This window comes from Vulpes vulpes, chromosome 9 (genome assembly GCF_048418805.1).
Source record: "Vulpes vulpes isolate BD-2025 chromosome 9, VulVul3, whole genome shotgun sequence".
NCBI classification, from domain to species: domain Eukaryota; kingdom Metazoa; phylum Chordata; class Mammalia; order Carnivora; family Canidae; genus Vulpes; species Vulpes vulpes.
This window is the reverse complement of record NC_132788.1, coordinates 98,371,582-98,391,840: the sequence shown is the minus strand read 5'-3', so window position 1 is coordinate 98,391,840 and position 20,259 is coordinate 98,371,582. Positions and strand designations below refer to the sequence as shown.

Sequence of the window (20,259 nt, the reverse complement as noted above, 5' to 3'; positions counted from 1 at the left end):
GGAGCCCAGCTATCTGGTCCTCAGTTTCCCTTGCCACACCCTCCTCCCCTCCTGTCTCCCCCCACCCACCACCCTCACAGCAAACCAGACAGACAAAGGAAGAAGAGACCACAAATGGGTTCACAGTGCGCCCCCAGACAGCAAGGACCACAGAGGTGGAAGGAGGCACGGGGTGGGGAGGGGGACGGGGGTGGGAGCCAGACAGACAGTGAGAGGCTGGTCTTACATCTGAGTGGCTTGGCAATTTCACCCTGCCCTGTGGAGAGAATCAGGCGGAGGTCAGAGTTTGGGTGGCTGTTGGGAGGATGCTCACTGGGGCTTCCCTGCCCACTCAAAGCACAGTCCCGCTCCCCAGCCCACAAGCTGCCCCCCAGGTCCTGAGTCTAACACTGGGCCCCCTCCCCAGCTAGGCACCTTCCCTTGTCTCCCACTGGGGGCTCTGGCTGGACTCCCCGACTGCCAGGAGGCTACAACCAGCCCATCACCTGGGGACAGCCTGCCTAGGGATGGGGTGCCTTGGAGAGGGGGAGAGAAGAGAAAGGGCTTGGGTTTCTCTCCTCCCCCAACTCCCAAGACTTTTTCCCACAGGGCTGCTTCTAAAAGAAATGTACTTATAGGTATCACGAGTTCCCTCAATGTGGAGACACACACCCGAGCACATCCACACAGGTGCAGAAAGTTTACACACACGCGCGCATACACACTTGGATCAGCACACAAAAACACATACACACAGAAGAACTCACACATTAAAATACACACATGGACCCCTAAACACTTCCACATGTGTGCACAGTCACACACATAAGCTCACACACTCACCCCTACATGGATGCACTTACATGTATATGGTGCCTGGCACATTGAATATGTGCCCCTCCTCAAAGGGCTAAATGAGTGAGTAGGGAAGCTTGTGTGCTCACAGGTATGATAGTTCCTACATGAATGCACAGCAAGGGCAACTGTTCATGTGTTGCCACAGCTCCCATCTCCTTACAACAAATACCCATTAGAACAACAACAACAAAAATCTACATGAAAAACAACACGTGTCTCAGTCCAGGGCAGTAGTCCAGGGTCCGGGCCCTACTCAAAGCCACAGAATTTCAGCTGAGCCCAGGGCTGAGATAAGCCCTTTGGGTTTTGTTATAAGAGGGTGGGAGCCGTTTGTGCCAATGTTTGCTCACACATGGACACCTACTCCAAGCCATGACCCTGGAGAATCAACTCATCTCTAACTTCTGGTTTTCTGGGACTTGGCTAGGACACCTGCCTTTACCTGTGATCCCAGCTGACCTTCCTACCCATGTACACGGACACACACATGCACACACACACCCAGACACCAGAGCTCAGGACCTCAGCACAGATGAGGCCCTCATTACCTTTTCTAATCCCTTGCCATGTTTTCTCAAGAGGGTGCCCTGCAGAGACAACGTCACAGGGTGATCAACCTGGCAAGCCATGTGGGGTGGGAACCCAGGGTGATCACACGTACTCACGGGGACAGGAGGTAAGGGGCATCTATCACCGCACAGGGCGCTGATGGCTGGGTTGCATGGAGGAATGTGTGTGTACCTTAATGACCAACTCTTAAAAGCTATAAGAGTCAGAGAGATAGGAAAGAGAAAGAGGAGAAATAGAAATACAGAGCCAGAGAGAAAGAAGTCACTGCCAAAGTGTGATCCGTTTATGTTTACTGTATATATGAGGATCTTGTTTCTTGGGTCAACAGGTGATCAAATAGGCTCCAAATTCAGGTAGGTCTGAATTTGGAACCTGACTCTGGCATGTTTACTATGTGGCCTTGAGCAAGTGACTCCTCCTCTCTGAGCCTCAGCTTTCCTCTTCTGTGAAACGGGAATAATAATATCCACCTCACTCAAAGGGTTGTCATGAATGTAGGCTGTACAGCAACTACGAGGTCGAGCATACAAAGAATCATCAATAGGGACGCCTGGGTGGCTCAGTGGTTGAGCGTCTGCCTTTGGCTCAGGGAGTGATCCCGGGGTCCTGGGATCGAGTCCCACATCAGGCTCCCTGTGCCTTTCTCCCTCTGCCTATGTCTCTGCCTCTCTGTCTCTCGTGAATAAACAAAAATAAGATCTTAAAGAAAAAAAAACACAAAAAACCCACAAAGAATCATCAATAAATCCCTTTAGCTCCTTGCCCATAAACACACTGAATCCCTTTAGCTCCTTGCCCATAAACACACTGTTGTTGGGTATCCTGCCACCAGATGGTTACAGCCAAAGACCCAGACTGCAGCCACCAAGAAGTGAGATGAACGCTCGTGAACTTTTGACAGGTGAAATCTTGTAATTGTCTTGTCCACAAAGGGGGGGAGGGGACTCTGAAGTGGTTTTATTGACCTCTGCCCTCCTGTGTGTCTACATATTACTACCATCACCAACAATATCAGCTCTAATTTAGTGAGCACTGCCTCAGGTAGTCACAGAGATGAGACTTTAATGCATCATCCCGTTTGGTTCTCACAACAACCCTCCGAGAGTTACTACAGGTAACCTCTTTTTCCAGACAAGGAACCGGAGGTTGGGAGGTGAAGTGACTTCCCAAGGTCACAGAGTGGCTGGGCTGGGATTTGACGCCAGGTCTGCCTGCCACCAAAGTCACAAATGCTGTCTCCCACCTGGGTGCCTGGGTGTGTGTCTGGGATTCATGTGATCCTGCGGTGGGAGTGGGAAGGCAGGGGTGGTGGTGGTGGGGGTTGGAGGTCTGTGCCTAACAGCTGAGTAGGGACTCGGGGTGGGGGGGGCTGTATTTTGTGTGGCTGTTAACAGTTGAGAGCCCAGCGAGGACGTTTGAGAACTCCGTTGACTTTTAGCCTCCTTCTAGCTTCAGAGAGGGCCCAGTATCCAGCTGGAGTCAGAGCATGGGGGTGAGGGTGAATCCCAAGTAAGGGATGAAGTCAGATGTGAGATGCTGGCCTTAGGCTTCGGGGTTTGGGAGCCCCAAGGCACCTCCTGGGTACTTAACAATGGGGCGGGGTGGGCGGGCGTGGCCTCCCTCCCTCCAGGCCCCGCCCCCTCCCCATGCCCCGCCCCAGACAGACACAGGCACATCTAGGCGGGAAGTGGGACAGTGGGTGGGAGGCCGGTGGGTGAGGAGGGGGCACTGGGTGGGGTGGGTGCAGCCACGCGGTGGGCCGAGTCCAGACACAGAGCGGACGGACAGACAGACGGACAGAAGGGCCTCTACTTACGATCATCTGTCAGCCGAGATGGGGGCGGGGCGGTGGGGGAGGGGGGAATAAGTCACCATGAGTCTCCCAGGAAGGCCAGGGAGGGGGCGGAGACAGCACCGAGGGGCGGACCCCGTGCCCCTGCCCAGCCCAGAGGAGACAGGCAGGTGACACGTGACGGGAGGTCTAAAGCCTCCCCCACCATCCCCCACCATCCCCCACCATCGGTGCCTCTTGGCGGCCCTGCCCACCCTCTCCGAGCCTCCCCCGACCACCCAGGAACGTCCTCTCACTCTGTACTGTGCCATCAACCCATGTGCCATTGCCGTCCTCAGGCCCTCACACCTCCCTGGAGGAACCCACACCCAGCCACACCCCTCCGCAGATGTTGAGGTTCACCCAATCCCACCTGGAAGCCTGATCCCTGGGGATCACGGTCTCTGGGCTTTTCCCAAAGGGTTCTAGAGGCATGGTCCTGGTCTGTAGATGAATGCTGACCTCTGCTTGACCTCTCTGACCTTGGATGCTCTCTGTAACCTCTGGCTGACCTCTGGGAGCCCTGTGTTCTATTGGTCTCTGATCTTCCAAGTCCATGGTATCTCCCCTCCTTGTCTCGTGATTGACCCCAAAGAGCCCTTTGATGAACCCACTGACCCATATGACCTCTGTGATCCATGGATGCCATGATCCCCAAGTTGACCTCTTTATTTTCTGGGTGATCTCCGACCTTTGTATGCCCTATTGATCCACATATGACTTCTGTGTCCCTTAGACATCTCTTAACTCTACGTGACCTCTTTGACATTTATATATCTGACCCATGAATGACCTATTTGACTCTTTGGTGACTTTTGATCCATAGGTGACCTCTCTAATCTTTGAATGGCCCCACTGACCTCTGAGCCCCATTGCCTTTGGCATCAAGTTCTCTGGGCTCCCACAGGGGAGGCTGCCCAGGAATCCCCTCTGGCCCCCTGTGGGCCTCACCGTCTGGTCAGTGAGGGGCGGCAGAACGATGGTCTTCTCCATGGTGTTCATGACCAGCTTCCACAACTCCTTTAGCACCCGCTTCAGCACCGTCTTCTCACAGATTTTGGCAAAGAGAGTCAGGCTGGAGATGAAGGGCAGGTCTGAGAGATGGCCCAGCTGGCTCTAACCTACAGAGCCCCCTTTCCTCAACAAATGGGCAAGGTGGGAAAATGCCCCAGAGGGCACAGAGCTTGTACAGGGACCCCTGAATGGGGCCTGATGGATCCCATTGACCAGAATGATCTGATGGGGCTATGAAGCATGACACACATGAGGAGTAAATGGTGACTGGACAGGTCAGCAGGGGCCAGGCTGGAAGGGGACTCAACACCTGGGAGGAAAGCCTGGGCCTCAGCATGAGGGCAGTGAAGAACCATGGAGTGTTCATGAGATACATAGTCAGACTTTTCTGTTCGAAAGAAGCGTGGAGGGTAAGCTGGAAGAGGAAGGCTGGAGACTAGGGACTGTGAGTGGGCTGGGACCATGTTCAGGCAGAGGGGAAGGGATGGTATAGGAAGAGGGCAAACTTGAGAGGGAAAACAAGAATTCGAGACTGGATATATGAGGGTTCAAGGAGACCGAGTAATCAATCCACCATGATCCATCCAACAACTGACCCACCCATCCTCCAAACTATCCCTCCCCCAAATTTAATGACCCCTCCAACTTTTTTCTTCTCCCCTCCTCCCTTGCTCCCTCCTTCCCAGTCAACTTTCTATCCATCCTCCATCCCCTCTTTCCTTCCCTCCCTCCCTTCCACCCATTCATCCATCCTCTCATCTACACTTCCATCCATTTTTCCTTATTTCAATCTATTGATCCATTCGTCCATCCATCCATCTGGTTATTCATCCGTCCATCCAAATACTTACCTAACTATTCATTTACCCATCCATCCCTCCTTTTATTCATCTACCCTCCATCTAGCCTTCCAAGCATTTATCTTTTAATCTACCCATCAATCAGCGCACTCATTTCTCATGTCATCTATCCATCCAACCACTGTCCATTCACCCATACAAATATTTACTCACAGTCCTTCCAACCATTTACTCACCCATATTTCTATCCCTTCATACCTCCACCCACCCACCCATCCAAACCATACAACCACTGCCCAACAACACATGCCCTGAATGTCCTCTCCAGGCCAGCCCTAGGTCTCTGAGGCCCCATCCTTGAACTCTTCCTGGCCATCTTAGTCTACCCAGCCTGGCTTACTTGCTGTCCAGCAGGTCCATGATGGGTTGCAGCACATTGTCAGCATCCTGGGCCACACTGCTGCAGGCACTGGCTGGCACATTGCCTGTGCCCTTCACCTGGCTGAGGATGTCACCCATCTGCTTTACGCACTCCTCGATGTGTGGCTGGAAGCTGGGGGCATAGAAGGGAGGAGCTCAGACCACACTCTTCAGGCCTCCCAGAGAAAGGGCCAGATGAGGTCTCAAAAGCTGACCCATGGACCTTTATGTTTTTATCCTGAGCATCAAGGAGCCATGGCATATAACTGAGCAGGGGATGACGTGGTGTTTAATAGCAGAATTGGGCACTGGGCTGAGACATTCACTTGTGCTATTTATCTCACTGCACAGTCCTACTCAGGTACTATTATTATTATCCTCATTCTACAGATGAGTGAACTAAGGTTCAGAGAAATTAAATGACTCACCCAAGGCTATATAGCTAGTAAGTGGTGAAGCCAGGATTGAACTCAGCTCTAACTCCGAGCCTGAAGTCTTCACCACTACATCTGCTGAGTCTCTGGATGCCCCAGGTTTAGAGGTGTGGGGGATACCCCCTCCTGTCTGCTCCCAGCCCTGGAGATGTCCCCACCTGGTAGCAAACACCCGGCTGAGTTCGTCCAAGACATTGTTGAGCTTCACCTGGAGCTCCTTCAAGATGTCACTGGCCTCGGCATCCAGCTGAGGAGGGAAAAGGGATAGCAGGTCAGGTTTATAGAGCAACCACATAAATGGGGTATTCACCCATCCAACACAGGGAAAGAGATCCCAAGGGGCTGGGGAGGCAACAGGCACAGATGGTGAAGCTGCTTGCTTGGGTTAGAGGGAGTAGCTGAGCGGGAATTTATCAAGGGCCTGCAGGGATGCAGGGTACGTGATGACCCTGCCTGGGCTTCGCCTCACCTCCTTCCCTCCCATGGCTTCGAACATCTTCTCTAGCTGCACTCGGAGCTGCTGAGTATTGTTCATGAGGATGCAGGGCTAGGGATGCAAAAAGAGCAGGGAGTCAGAGCTCAGTACCCTTCCCCAGAGCCTCCCCCATCCACTGCCAGGGACCCCAGGATGGTTTCAGGGTCTGAGTCCGGAGGAAGAATGAAAGACAGCATTTGGGACCAGATTTCTGGGAATGTTGGGGAAGGGGGTGTCTCGAGACTGGCAGAGGGAAACAGGGCTAAGTAACTTCCCTAGGGTGGGCTAGGCTTCTGGGAGTAGCAGGAAGGGGGAGAGTTCCTGTCACACACCCATATTCTCCCACATGGGCTCAAAGCTTTGCACACTTACATCCATACACCCTGAAGGCTTCATTCGCAACAATGACACACTGAAGGCATGTGCCCTCACCTCCAGATCCCCCCAGACACACACAGTCAGGTACACGGACACACAGCTGGACACACATAGACACAGAGCCCAGGGAAGGATGGAGCCTTGGGGGTACAGAATGGGGCTGAGAGGGGACAGGATAGGGTCCCCCACAGGTCACCACTTTCTCCTTCTCCTTGGAGCAGTAGGAGGCGAAGTCCTTGGAGATGATGTCTGCGTACTGGAGGAGCACATTACTGATGGTCTGGGGAGGACACAGATGGGGTGAGAATGGGGGCTGGGGCTGGACAGGTCCATCAAGAGTCACTAGTGAGATCAGGGATGAACCCAAACCCCTAAGAGAACTTAAGATGGACCACTTGAATAGGTGAATTCTCTACCCAAGATGACCCTCACAACCAAGAGGAGACACCACCAGGTAAGGATGACTATTTTATGTAGAGTCAGCTCTTTCACAGAGCAATCAACCATCATATTAACCCAGCTCCAAGAACAAGCATGACTGGATCCCAGACAGAATCCCAATTCCTACTTACAGTCCTCAAGTTCAACTCAGCCTAAAGCCAATTAGCTGGAACCCTCAATGCCAGTTAGATGGTCCCAACCTCCAACCTCACCCCAAGGCCCGCCATAATTCTACATTAATCCCAACACTCACTCCAACCTCAATGCCAAATTGAATTTCTATACTAATAGTAACCCTAAACCCAAACCCAAGCTTAATCCCATCCTCAACCTTGACCCCATCTCCAAATTCAATTCCAACTTTAACCACGGCCCTGACATCAACTCCAAACTCAACCTAAATGCTGTCCCCAATCAAAACTCCAACATTGATCTCAACCTCAACCCCTATCTCACTGATATCACCAACCCCAGCTTTGACCTCAATCCCAATCTTAACCCCAGTCTTGACCTTGATCCCAATAGCAATTTCAACTGCAACCTCAACCTTGACCCTATCCCAATTCCTCATCTGGACTCCATCCCTAATCCCACTTGCACTCCCATACCTTGGCAAAGCGCCTCATATAGTGCCCCACAATCTGGGGGTCAGGACACTCGAGTTTCTTGATAATCTCAAAGCTCTGGTTGAGCTGGGAGAAGACATCCACCACGGAGCAGGAGAATAGGGCATGCTCTGATGTCTGCTGGAACTGTAGTGGGACGGAGGCCAGAAAGGAAGAGAGGGGTCAGAGCCAGACAGTCCCCAGCATCCAACCCCCCTGCTCTCCATGGGGAAAGCCAGAGACCAACTACCCTGGAGTGAGATGAATAGTGTGCAAGGGTGACTTAGATGTGGACACAGAGGCTATGGGGAGTGTGGGGCTTCCAGCTTGATGAATTTTCATTCATTTGTTGAATGAACACTTTCAACACTATGAACAAGACGAAGATGGTGGCCATCTTTCAGACTGGCTTCATCTCAAGTGTAATTTTTGACCTCATATTGGATCCCAATGGGCCTCAGAGGGAGACCACTGTGGGCACACTAGGGCCTTGATCATGGGCCAGTGTCCTCACCCCATCCTTCTTGTCTCGCTCCAGGGCCCCATGTAGGAAATCCCGGGACACCTCCTCATTCTCGTCCAGCCATTGGATGACAAAGGGCTCAAACCACCTGGAATGGAGAGCAGGGGTGGGGTCTTGCCACCTCTCATCCCCTGACCCTCTCCTTTGCCTGGTTCTTAACGGTACTTGGGCAGGTCCTTCTCTCCCTTGAATTCATCCTGTGGCCTTGGGTGGGTACCCCCCTGCTTCCCTACCCCACCAGGCCTCGGTTACTTCAGCCACGAAATGGACCTCGTGGTCACTGTCAGGGCAAGGCTCATACTTGCAAGGTTCATGGTTCAGATAAACTACCCATGGGCAAGTGGATTCCCTCTGTGGGATCCCATTACCTGTACAACAGAGGAGTATCTATCCCACAGTGCTGCTGTGAGCAGTGAATGACACAACACATAGTAGGTCCTCGGTAAATGGTGACCACCATCCTGCTCTCCAACACAGCCCGTGAGTCAGACATCCAGAGTTCAAATCCTGGCTCCGTCACTTATTGGATGTCACCTTGGGCAAGTCCTTCAGCATTAAACTCTCCATTTTCTCATCCCCAAAATGGGAATTATAATGCTCCCATCTTATAGAATTGTCAAAATGATTAAATGAGAAAAGGCACATAGGACTGCTCAGTGCAGTTTCTGATACTTATAAATATTAATTGTCGGGGCTATAGGAATCCATAGTCCAATGGCTGAAAATAGAGACTACTAGGTTTGAACCCCACTATGCCCTTGATGCCCAGGGTACCCTGAGTAGGTCAGCTCTCATCCCTGGGCCTCAGTCTATCTGTCCGTGCTATAGTTCTGGCTTGGGGCAAGGGACTTACGCAGGGTACTCAGGCACGCGGTCCTTGAAGGCAGGAAGCTCTGCCACATACTCATTGTACAGCCACTTAACCTTGAAGTGTAGGTTCATGTAGTCAGCGCTCTTGCATAGGCGATGCTTGTCATGCTCTGGTAGGGTGAGAATGGAAGTGGCTCAGTCAGGAGGGTCTCCACTCTCTGTCTTGGCAGCACCTACTCTGGCCATCACAGGTGTCCAACCTCAAGCCTGAGGGTGCTCACAGCCTCGGAGGGGATACTACTGAGGCACAACTACCTTTATAGCCAGGCTGGCAGACATAGGGATGAGAGTACTCACCCTCCATGGCATACTTCATGTCCTGGGCAAACAGGTTCCACATCACTTCGGCACTGATTTTACCCACGTTCAGCTCCTGGGGAAACCTGGAGAAGGTCATAGAATAATGAAACCTTGCCAGATGGAAGCAAGATGGCACAGGCTGCTTTGGCCTTCCCACCCCAGAGGGTAGTGCAGGATAGACAGGGGGATCTGGGTTCAAGCTCCCTCAAAGCCACTGACTTGCTGAGTGGCTCTGAACTGAAGCCCTTCTTCTCCATGAGCCTCCACCCATCTATCTCTCCATCCCTTCATCCATTCATTTACCCAGTCATCCACCTTTCTACATATTCATTCTCTCACTCATCTGTCTATCCACTCATCCATCCATCCATCAATCCATTTCTCCATCTAATCAGCCATCCATTCTTTTATCTACCCTTTCATCCTTCCACCAATCTATCCATTCATCCACCTATTCACCCACTCACCCATCTATCATCCATCCATCCATCCAACCATCCATCCATCCATCCATCTATCCATCCATTTCTCCATCCAATCAGCTATCCATCCATTCCTTTATATACTCATTCATCCTTCCATCAACCAATCCATCCATCCATCCACCTATTCATCCAACCATCTACCCACCCATCTGTTCATCTCTCCATTCAATCATATCTCCATCCATCTGCCCATACATGCATCCACCCTTAGCCCATCCATTCCAAATCCCTGATCTTAACTGAATATCTAACTAACCAAGAGATATTGGCACACCAGAGTTAGGAGCCCCTCTAGCACTCAGAGAGAAATAAGACACAGCAGTTCATTTAGCTAACACAGATGAAAACTCTACAAATGTATAAATCTACAAACCAAAACTATGTACATACACACAATTACACAATATACAATATTGTATATTGAAGTGCATTCCACAATTGTATGCATATATACAATTAAACCCATAGGCTACAATATACAATGAATTACATCTACATACAATATATAATGCAATTTAAATGTAAAACATTTAGTAGAGTATCTAGCATATAGTAAATACTTGAGCAACATGTCTATTATTACTTATGAACCTACACACACATTCAAAATTATATATATGTACACATTGTTATTCACACAAATCAATACATACAAAATATATGCCTGATTACACCAGCAATTGTATACATACACACAGTTTCATGTATATGTTTGTAAACTGTGCCATATTTCATTCAGGCACAACCATACCTACAGTTGCCTCTAGATAGACATCATATTATGTGTAATTAGACATGATCATCTTTACACATAAGACACAAAATTGTGCACACATACGTACGCACATAATGACCTCCGGAAAATTAACTGCACAGATAACACAACTCACTGGTTGAGGCAGGGAGTGTAGGAATTCTTGTCTTCCTCAATGATGGACACTATGAGAGTGATCAGCTTGGACCAAAAGTCAAGGTTCTTGATGCTGGGTCCCTGTTCCTCTGGGGGAACTTCTCCCTTCTTGGCCTAGAAGGGGCAGTGGAGACATTGGCCAAAGGGGCTCAGGGATAGGTGCCTTGGTTAGTTCATTATTGTGAGACAGGAGGTTAGTGAGGAAGGGGTCCCATTAACACATGTGTGGTTCAGGTAGGAGAGCTGTATGAAAAGGAACTGAGTTCATGTAAACTGGCCCAAACAGAGATCATGTCCATGCAGCTCAACAAAGCTTTATTAGACTCAACTCATAAAAGTGAATAGAACTGAATTTAGTTGGAAAAAACTGAAGCCCACTAAACCAAATGGGGCTGAAATGAATGCCAATCAGGCCCATTTAGCTTAACAGATGGAGGTTCTCAGAATTAATTCAATGAAACTGAACTTGGGCCAATTATACTGAATGGAGTGGAATTAAACTTAACTGGATTGAATTAAACTCAAATGAATTCAATTGGATTGAGCCTAATCAACTCATCCAAGATCAACATCATCCTAAGTCAGAATAATGGAAATAAATCGACTTGAACTCAACCCAACCTAACAATCTAATTCAACTCAACTGAATCAATCCAATCCAATGCTATCTACTCAACCCAATCTAACACGCTCAGGCCAGTTCAATCCAACTTTAGCCAATCAGTGAAAATGAATGTAGCTAATTCAACTGAAATGAGTCCAACTCAAACTAATTAATTTGAACTCAACTATGCCTAACCTAACAACCCATCTCATCCTAACTCAAGCCCACTCAACCCAGTCAAGAATAACTTCAAGTCAACTGAATAGAAATAAATGGATTTTTATTCAATTAGACCCTGCTAATCCAACTCAGTTCTGCTCAGTAATTAGCCAAGAGCAATGTTGAGTCACCTGAATAGAAATAAATGGGACTCAACTCTTTATAGTTGAACTAAACCCAACCCAATTTAATCCACTGCATCTCAACCCAATTCAGTTGAAAGTGACTTGATTTAAACTCAGATTGACTTCAACTTGAAGTCATCCTGAGTGTAAATGAACAAAATGAAATAAAATCTCACTAAATTGAGCTAATGTGTTATCTCCTATCAGAAACCCAAGGTGAGGAAGGGGCCACCTTAGCTCCCACAGTCTCCTGCAATTCCTCCATCCCAGGACTAATCACCCTAGGTTGAGTTTCAATCTATTTATCTTTCCCTTCTAAAAGGGTATAAGCTCCTCAAAACCTTATTGACAATCCTGGAATTATATGTGTAGATAAACACAGTTGAAAGATCTCATATAGGAACTCCTGGGTGGCACAGTGGTTGAGCAACTGCCTTAGGCTCAGGGTGTGATCCCAGTCCTGGGATCGAGTCCCACATTGGGGTCCCTGTGAGGCACCTGCTTCTCCCTCTGCCTATGTCTCCTCTTCTCTCTCTGTCTCTCATGAATAAATAAATAATCTTAAAAAAAAAAGATCTCAGGGATCCCTGGGTGGCGCAGCGGTTTGGCGCCTGCCTTTGGCCCAGGGCGCGATCCTGGAGACCCGGGATCAAATCCCACATCAGGCTCCCGTGCATGGAGCCTGCTTCTCCCTCCGCCTGTGTCTCTGCCTCTCTCTCTCTCTGTGACTATCATAAAAAAATATATATATATCTCAAATAAATTGAGTTGAAATGACCAAAACCGACCTCTACTCAAGAAATTAAATTCAACATTTATTGAATAGCGATTCCATTAGTGATTCTATGGGAGCACACTGTATGCCAAACTCAACTGAGTTTAACTAAAACTGAATTTATTGCGCATCTGTTGTCTATCAGATGCTAAGCACTTACCTACATTTTATCTAAAGATAGCATCTTTGACTTTTCTCCTCAATCCAGAGATATGGATTCATGCCCCTATTTTACAGAGGGAGATACTGAGGCTCAGTTAAATCACTTAAGGAGGGTCAGACCTGGGATTTGGGCTGGGGTCTGGTTGGTAACCTCTATTCCTTTCTGCTTTATCTGGAGTCCTTACCGGGTCTGTCTGGTACTCCCGACTGTAGAGTTCGTGACAGTTGTTGAAGATGTATTCATAAGTAGAGTTGAGGCAGGCTTTCACACAGTCTTTCACCACCTGGCTGGCTCGGGGTGGGCTCTGGAGTTCTTGCACCTAGAGGGAGGGAAACAGGCACAAGTTGGCCTGTCTGGGACAGGAGGACCCAGGAAGTAGCTACAAGTGGTTATGAGTTTGAGGAAATGTAGCAGCATGAAAGCAGAGGGTCATTGAAAAAGGGCACTACTCTCCAGGTGAAATGTTGCTTGATTAGGAGCTAAGAGTGCTAGAAAATGCCCCTCAGGGGGCTAATGAGACTGGGTCTCCTTCTTACCTTCATCCGAAAGAAGGTGATGCTGGTGAGAAGGTCCACAGTGGATTTGAGGTCCTGGAGTCTCTCTGGGCTGCTGGCTGGGAAGTTATTCTGTTGGAAAGGAGAAGAGGGGTAAGATTATGGAAGAAGGCTGGGTGGGGTAGCAGTGTTTTAGGGGAAACACAAGAGCCCCCCCTCCGCCAAGTTTCAGGAAATACGTGAAGGTCCATGAGAACATCTTGAAGCAACTGGGGGAGTCTGGTTGGATGTATCTAGCATGTTGGGCAGCTGCTGCCCCACATATGTGTAAAAATGTCAAAGGAACACATTCCACATATTAATATGGGTCCTCCCATGTACACACCTGATGGGAGCTCTCCCCAGTGGGCACACACATGTGTGTAAGAGCAAGCAAGTCATCATGCATGCACTTCTTACCCGATACATGGAGAGGTCAATCCGTAGGGAGTTGTGCAGCTGGTCCAGGAGCTTGACAAAGCGCTCTTTCTGAGGAAGGAGAGGAGAAAGACGGATGGAAGCAGGGACATGGGGGTCAAGTGTAGCAGCTAAAAGTGGCTGCCATATTGGGTGAGCACTTACTACATACTAAGTGCCCCCCAACCACCATAGAACTGAACCCCTGTAATATTCATTTCCATTCTACAGAGGGGTAAATTGAGGCTTAGATAGGACAAGTGAGGGACCCCTGGGTGGCTCAGTGGTTTAGCGCCTGCGTTTGGCCAAGGGCATGATCCTGAAGTCACGGGATCGAGTCCCACATCGGGCTCTCTGCATGGAGCCTGCTTCTCCCTCTGCCTGTGTCTGCCTCTCTCTCTGCCTGTGTCTCTCATGAATACATTAAAAAAAAAGAAAGAGAAAGAAAGAAAGAAAGAAAGAAAGAAAGAAAGAAAGAAAGAAAGAAAGAAAGAAAGAAAGATAGGACAAGTGACTGGTGCAAAGTCACACAAAAAGTCAGGTCCAGATTGGAGACCAGGGAGTCACACAGGGTATGACCAGCACAGCGTTGGGCTCTCCCTCTTCCTGCAGCCCCGGTCTCTGGGACTGACCCCAAAGTTGGAGGCAGCAAAGCGGTCAGAGGCGGACACGTTGGTGGAGGCGGTGGTGTGCGCATAGTAGGCATTGATGTTGGCAAGCAGGGTGCTCATGACAGCGGGCACCCCAGGACACATGTACTTGGAGGAGAGGCAGGCAAAGTGGCTGGTGGGAGGGAATGGGAGAAATTAGGCCTGGCATCCAGCCAGGACAGGCAGTGATCCCCCCTCCCCCCAGAATACCTCCAAGATAGCATCTGTGAGTGGCCCCCTCTAACCTCCAAACCATTCTTTCTGGCAGATTGTTTTCCAAGTTTCTCTGTCTCCTCTATGGGTTGCCCTATCTCTGCTTCTAACTCTGATTCTCACACTGTTATTTTAACTCCCAGAAATGGTACTTTCCTAACCTCCAGGGGATTACAGAATGCCCACCACACCCACACCCTCTTTGGATCCTTCTCCCAAGAACCCTTCCACCACTAGATCTGCCAGTGTTTACTTGGTGACCCCCTCACCCCGGTTTCCTGCACCTTGCCCTCATGTCCACCCCAGCCTGCAGCCTCACGTCATGGCTTGGTAGATGGACTCGACGCCATAGCGCATGGCAAATTCATCCACAATCTCCTGCGCTGTCTCATCATAGTAAACCTTCCAGGCGTCGTCACCCTTGGCATCTGGGATCTTCACAACCCCATTGTTCTGCACGTCTGTCACGAAGTGGAACAGGTTCTGCCACCAAGAGGGAGAAGGCATCATGGAGAGTGCATTGAGGCACAAGGGGTTAGAAAGATCCCAGGTCCAGGGCAGCTTACATCAGCCATACACTTATTCATTAATTTATTCATCTACTCTTTCATCCATCTACCACCCACCAATTCATTCAACTACCAAAACTTTCACCCATCCACTCACTCATCCTTGTAACACTTTAACCATACAACCATCTGTCTGTCCACCCACCTACCCACCTATCCATCTATCTATCTATCCGTCTACTCATTCACCCATTGATCCAGCTACCCCCAAATCCACCTGTCCACTCCTCTATCCTTTCATCCAACCATACTTTTATCCCTCTGTCCACCACCCATCTATTTAAACTTCCATCTATCTGCCTGCCCATTCATCCACTCATCCACCCACCCACCATTCATCTACCTAAAACTTCATCCATGCACTAATCCTCCCTTCTAATAATCCAACCACCATCCATCCATTCCATATATCTACCCACAATTTAATCTGTCCATTCAGCAATTAATCCATCCAACTATCCATCACCTATTTATCTACCCATCAATTTATCCATGCATCCATCCATCCATCCATCCATCCATCCATTCATCTGACATCTATCTTTCCACCCAACTACCAATCCAACCACCCCCAAATTTACTCATCCATCCATCTATACTTCCAATAGTTCAACCACACATCTGTCCATCCACTTATCCTTTTAACCACTCATCATCTATTTGTCCATTTAATCATTTATTCATTCAACAAACCGAGTTCTCTCCAGAGGCCCCCTGTTTGGGTCTGGGACAGATGGAAGGCCTGGAGCTTAGTGAGAGTCTGCCTAGAGGTCAGGGAGGGCTTCCCAGAGGAGGCAGCCCTGAAACTAGATGGATGGGGGGAGTAGTTTTCCAGGCAGAAGGAATGGCATGGGGGACAGTCTTGGAGGCCCAGGGAGTGTAGATGGTGTGGCTGGAAAGAGGAAGGTGGGGCTAGGGCAGGCAGAAATGGCAAGTGGGGTCAATGTGGGAGATCCTAGTGAGCTCTGAAGGCAGGGAGGAGCGGTGGGCCTCACCTCGTGCAGACAAGTGTACTGGACATGGTAGGGGGCCACCTTTTCCTCCCCTTTGATCTCCACACTGATGTGTAGCCGGATGGCACCTGATACAGCGGATTTGTCAGTCCGCTTGTCTGTAGAACAGAAAGGAATGGCTGCATCAGAACTTTCCAATCCGGGCCTAGTATATTTTAATGTATGCATGACTGTAGCCCTCCTGGACTCCCTGAGATTAAGACCTGGGTAACTTGGCTTTCTTTTTCTTCTTTTTTTTTTTTCTTGGCTTTTTTTTCAGATTGGCTTTCTAGGCTTGTGCCTCTCCCATTAGCCTAGAATTCGCTAGGCCCTGTCTCTTCCTTCAACTAGGCCTCCAGATCTTTCTTCCTTGCTCAGGTTAAATTCCTGAGTCCTCATCTTCCTCTTTAACCAGGAGCCCTAGACCCTGCTTCTCCCCCACAGACTGGGCTCTCAGGCCCTGCCTCTCCCATTAGATCAAGATCTGCAGAGTCCACTCATCTTAGACAGGGTTCCTGGGCTGGAGCCTCTCTCCTCAGACTAGGATCCTCAGGTCTTGTTTTCTGCCCCATCAGATTGGGTTCACAGACCCCGCCTCCTCCATCAGACTGGGCCTCACAGTCCTTGCCTCCCACATCAGATTGGGATTCATAGACCCTGCCTCCCTCTTCAGACTGGGCTCCTAGACTAACTCTTCCTGACCCTGGTTTCCCTCTTTGGCTCTCTGGGACACCCTCCCTGTCCCTTGCAGAACACCACCCATGCTCACCCAGGTTGTACCACACGTCCATCTCGCCGCTGAGTGTCCGCACCTCGATGATCGTCTGTCCCAGGAAGTCATCAGATTCCCTCTTAAACCGCTGCTTCACACGGGATTTGATGTCATCATCCTCATCCCAGACCCGCACCTTGATTCGGTCTGAGGAGTTGTGACATTCACTGCAGGGTGGGGGAGGCAGAGGCTGGAGTCAGGTTGCCAGCATACACTGCTCTTGGAGCCCCCTGCAGCTGCCCCAGCAGAGAGCTCCGCCGAGGGGGCCAGGGGTTTAACCAGGCACTTACAAGTGGAAGTTCTCCTCCCACACAGGGTTCAGGTTCCCATAGATAGTTTTTGTCCGTTTCTTGGTCTTCCCAACCTGGACAGTGACATAGGGGTCGCTGGATCCTGTCTTGTCCTTTGCCTGCAAGCCCTGGGCACAGACCACTGTAAGACACAAAGGACAAATACAAATATGAGCTCAAGGAGTGACACATGCTGAGAACAGTCACTGCCACGGGCTTCAGGTTGCTTACTGGGGACACCTGTGACATGGTTTGAGGGCTTTGTTCTGATCAAAAGAGTCCATGGGGACACCCACAAGACGTGAAGGGGATGGTAGAGAGTTAACACTCAGGGAGCCCTCAGCTGATGCAGAATGCGAAGGTGCCCCAGGGTCACTCCGGGGTAGGACATTCTATACATTGTCCTGAAATCTCCAGCAGGACTGAGCTTACAGTTGCTCATGGAGTCACCTGTTTACTGGTGTCCCCTGCAGGGCTCCTTCCCTTCCTGCTCCCAGACTCATGTCTCCACTAGCACTGTGGCTTCCTAGGGCCACCTCCTGGATATCCATCTGCCCTGAAATCCTCATCTCTGCTTTCAGGGAAATTCTAATGAGGTTGGGCATGGATAAACAGCCTAAGACTTCCACCCCTGGGTAGGACCACTCTGCTGTGTGAGCTCAACACTGTCCCCCAGTGGTCCCCTGGGGGAACTGAGCCCCAATCCTCCACACACAGCATTGCCTGATCATTGGCACGCTGTGTGGGTCTCCTTCCCTCCCAGGCTCACTTCTCAACTCTCATGGCATCACCCCCAAATAAACAATGTGCCCTCAATTCCTCTTTTCGGGGTCTGATTCTGGGAAGGCACCAACCAAGACTCATCCAGAGTGTCATGCACTCACATTTGGAGGCATTCATGCCCACCCACGCTGTGAGCACAAACACTCACACATATGGACATGGGAAAAGACATGGACACATTCGAGTACACTCAGCAAAGGAGCCATAGGAGGACGCACAGGGGACTGAGAAGAAGGGAGCCTGTGGCCACCCCAGCCCCCGCGGCCTCACCAGTGATGCTGATCTTGGCCGACCACTTGGATGTGCCGTCCAGCACGCTCTGCTTGACCGCCTTCATCTGCTGTGTATGCGCGGTCTTGGTCACGGCGAAGATCTCCTGGATGAGCTCGAAGATCTCAGGTTTGTTGCGCTCCCGGATCTTCATGCGGTCCTTGAGCACCATGATGATGTTCTGCGTGCGGTCCTCCGCCCCGTGCTTGGAGCTCTTTTCTGCAGCCCCTGCGGACGCACACAGCACTCACCGTCCAGAGCGCGCTCCCTCAAGGGAGCCAGAACCCCAACTCCCATTCCTGAGCTTCCTCGGCGGCAGCGGCGAAGGGTGCTTTAATCCATGGGGGCTCAGGTGACTCACCCTCACCCCAAAGCTGGAGCTGCTAGAGCTTTCTACTTGCTCTCTGAATCCTCTACCCCTCCACCCTTCAGTCCCCCCTGCCAAGACCCCGCCCCTTCTGTGACTCCTCCTCCCACTCTGAACCCCCTTCCTCCGAGCCAACCCTAACCCTAACCCAATTTTCTCCAGGGGAATCGCTGACTCTCAGTAAGGCCATCCCTTGCAGGTTAGCTAGCTCCTGGGTCGCGCCCCACCCCTCTCTGACCCTGTCACATCCCTTCCCCCCCTTCCCCCCAATCGTGCAGCCAGGAAGCCCCGCCCCCCACCTCCGCGGGGCCCCGCCCCTCCAGCCCCAAGCTCACGCTGCAGGCAATCTGCGTTGAGCAGGTCCTGGCACTTCTCGTGGCACTTGACCCCGCACTCGGTGCAGCGCATGCCCTGCCGCGCGATGCCCCACAGCAGCCCCTCGCACTCGTAGCAGTAGGTGGGCGTGGTGGCCGTCCACACCTCGAAGTTGTGCGGCGTCGTGCAGGAGATGGGATAGATTAAGGCTTGCAGGGTCTTCTTGTAAACGTGGTTTTTCTGAGGGGAGGGAGGGGGGCGGCGTGTGGCTCTGTCCTGCCTCGCGCTCATCCCCTTGCTGAGTATAGTCAAGTCTCAGTCCCTCCCCTTGCCCCCAGGCTGTGGGACCACGGCTCCCTGCACAGATAGAGTTGGCAAGATGTTGCACAACCCAATTCTGGAAACCAGACTCTGGAGAGCGAGGAATGCGCGTCTCTGCTACACTCTCCTCCTCCTCCTCCTCCAGGAGCCCCCAGCCCAGCCCAGCCCTCAACCAGTGGAAGGGGAGGCCCCCCACGCACCAACTCTTCGTTGTTCAAAGTGCTGGAGGCCAAGGCTGAGGTGATGCCTGCTTTTCTGGACTGGACCAGGGACTGGGGCAGGGAGATCATCCAGGGAGTCACAGGGGTGGATGCACACCCAAGGGGTTGTCACCACAAGCAGAATCCACAGCCACAGTTTGGGGCCACAGCCGCGAATAGGAAAAACAGGTCACAGCAGCAGGAGCAGAACCAGGAAAGAATTGGAAAGTTTTACAGGTTCTGGGTTAGAAGTGTGCAGCCTCACACCCCTGACTCACCCATCCCCCACCAGACTCAAGAGCTGCACTTGGCATGACTGCCAGCCACAGAACAAAACGACCAGCCACCCCATGAACCAAGGTCAGGGATCACCTGCTCTCTTCCCCACCCATAAACTTTAGGATATGGAGGGTCCTTCCCCCCTAAACCCATGAGTTGGGGCCATTTGAAAGATCCTAGTGGCAGGGTGGGTGGTCTGGGGAAGAGATGGAGATTGGAGGCCCAGGTTACCATCACTCACCATGGCCTAAGGTGTCCGTGCAGCAGATAGGGTAGAAATCAGGTTACATTAGTTCCAGAGAACACTTTGCTAGCTCCCAGTCCCAGGCCTGCCATGGGCAGTTGTATAGGTTGAGCACTGCTATGGCAGTCCTCCTCTGCTGGGGGAGGAGAGGGCCAGGGGCTCACCAGGTCGCTCACGAGTGGAATGGGCTTCCTCTTGCGGATGTCTGGCATGCTGTCAATGATGATGAGGCCACCTCCAGGGCTGCAACACACACAGGATGTCA

General features: G+C 50.8%; 1 protein-coding gene across 1 annotated transcript in view; it reads right to left on the bottom strand.

Annotated features, from left to right (window-relative positions):
* Positions 1-20,259, bottom strand: part of UNC13A (unc-13 homolog A) — a 64,556-nt gene that overhangs the window by 13,592 nt on the left and 30,705 nt on the right. The window contains exons 13-38 of the mRNA XM_072721259.1: positions 20,159-20,237; positions 19,992-19,997; positions 19,472-19,543; positions 18,971-19,190; positions 18,269-18,496; positions 17,216-17,357; positions 16,923-17,092; positions 16,157-16,272; positions 14,912-15,075; positions 14,362-14,512; positions 13,733-13,801; positions 13,316-13,405; positions 12,964-13,098; positions 10,874-11,007; positions 9,496-9,581; positions 9,182-9,308; positions 8,320-8,416; positions 7,809-7,952; positions 6,956-7,039; positions 6,376-6,453; positions 6,065-6,153; positions 5,453-5,605; positions 4,190-4,313; positions 3,224-3,229; positions 1,386-1,424; positions 227-256 (exon numbers count right to left, since the gene is read on the bottom strand). Of these exons, the coding sequence (XP_072577360.1) occupies positions 227-256; positions 1,386-1,424; positions 3,224-3,229; positions 4,190-4,313; positions 5,453-5,605; positions 6,065-6,153; positions 6,376-6,453; positions 6,956-7,039; positions 7,809-7,952; positions 8,320-8,416; positions 9,182-9,308; positions 9,496-9,581; positions 10,874-11,007; positions 12,964-13,098; positions 13,316-13,405; positions 13,733-13,801; positions 14,362-14,512; positions 14,912-15,075; positions 16,157-16,272; positions 16,923-17,092; positions 17,216-17,357; positions 18,269-18,496; positions 18,971-19,190; positions 19,472-19,543; positions 19,992-19,997; positions 20,159-20,237 (2,833 nt within the window). The remainder of the gene's footprint in view (positions 1-226; positions 257-1,385; positions 1,425-3,223; positions 3,230-4,189; positions 4,314-5,452; positions 5,606-6,064; positions 6,154-6,375; positions 6,454-6,955; positions 7,040-7,808; positions 7,953-8,319; positions 8,417-9,181; positions 9,309-9,495; positions 9,582-10,873; positions 11,008-12,963; positions 13,099-13,315; positions 13,406-13,732; positions 13,802-14,361; positions 14,513-14,911; positions 15,076-16,156; positions 16,273-16,922; positions 17,093-17,215; positions 17,358-18,268; positions 18,497-18,970; positions 19,191-19,471; positions 19,544-19,991; positions 19,998-20,158; positions 20,238-20,259) is intronic.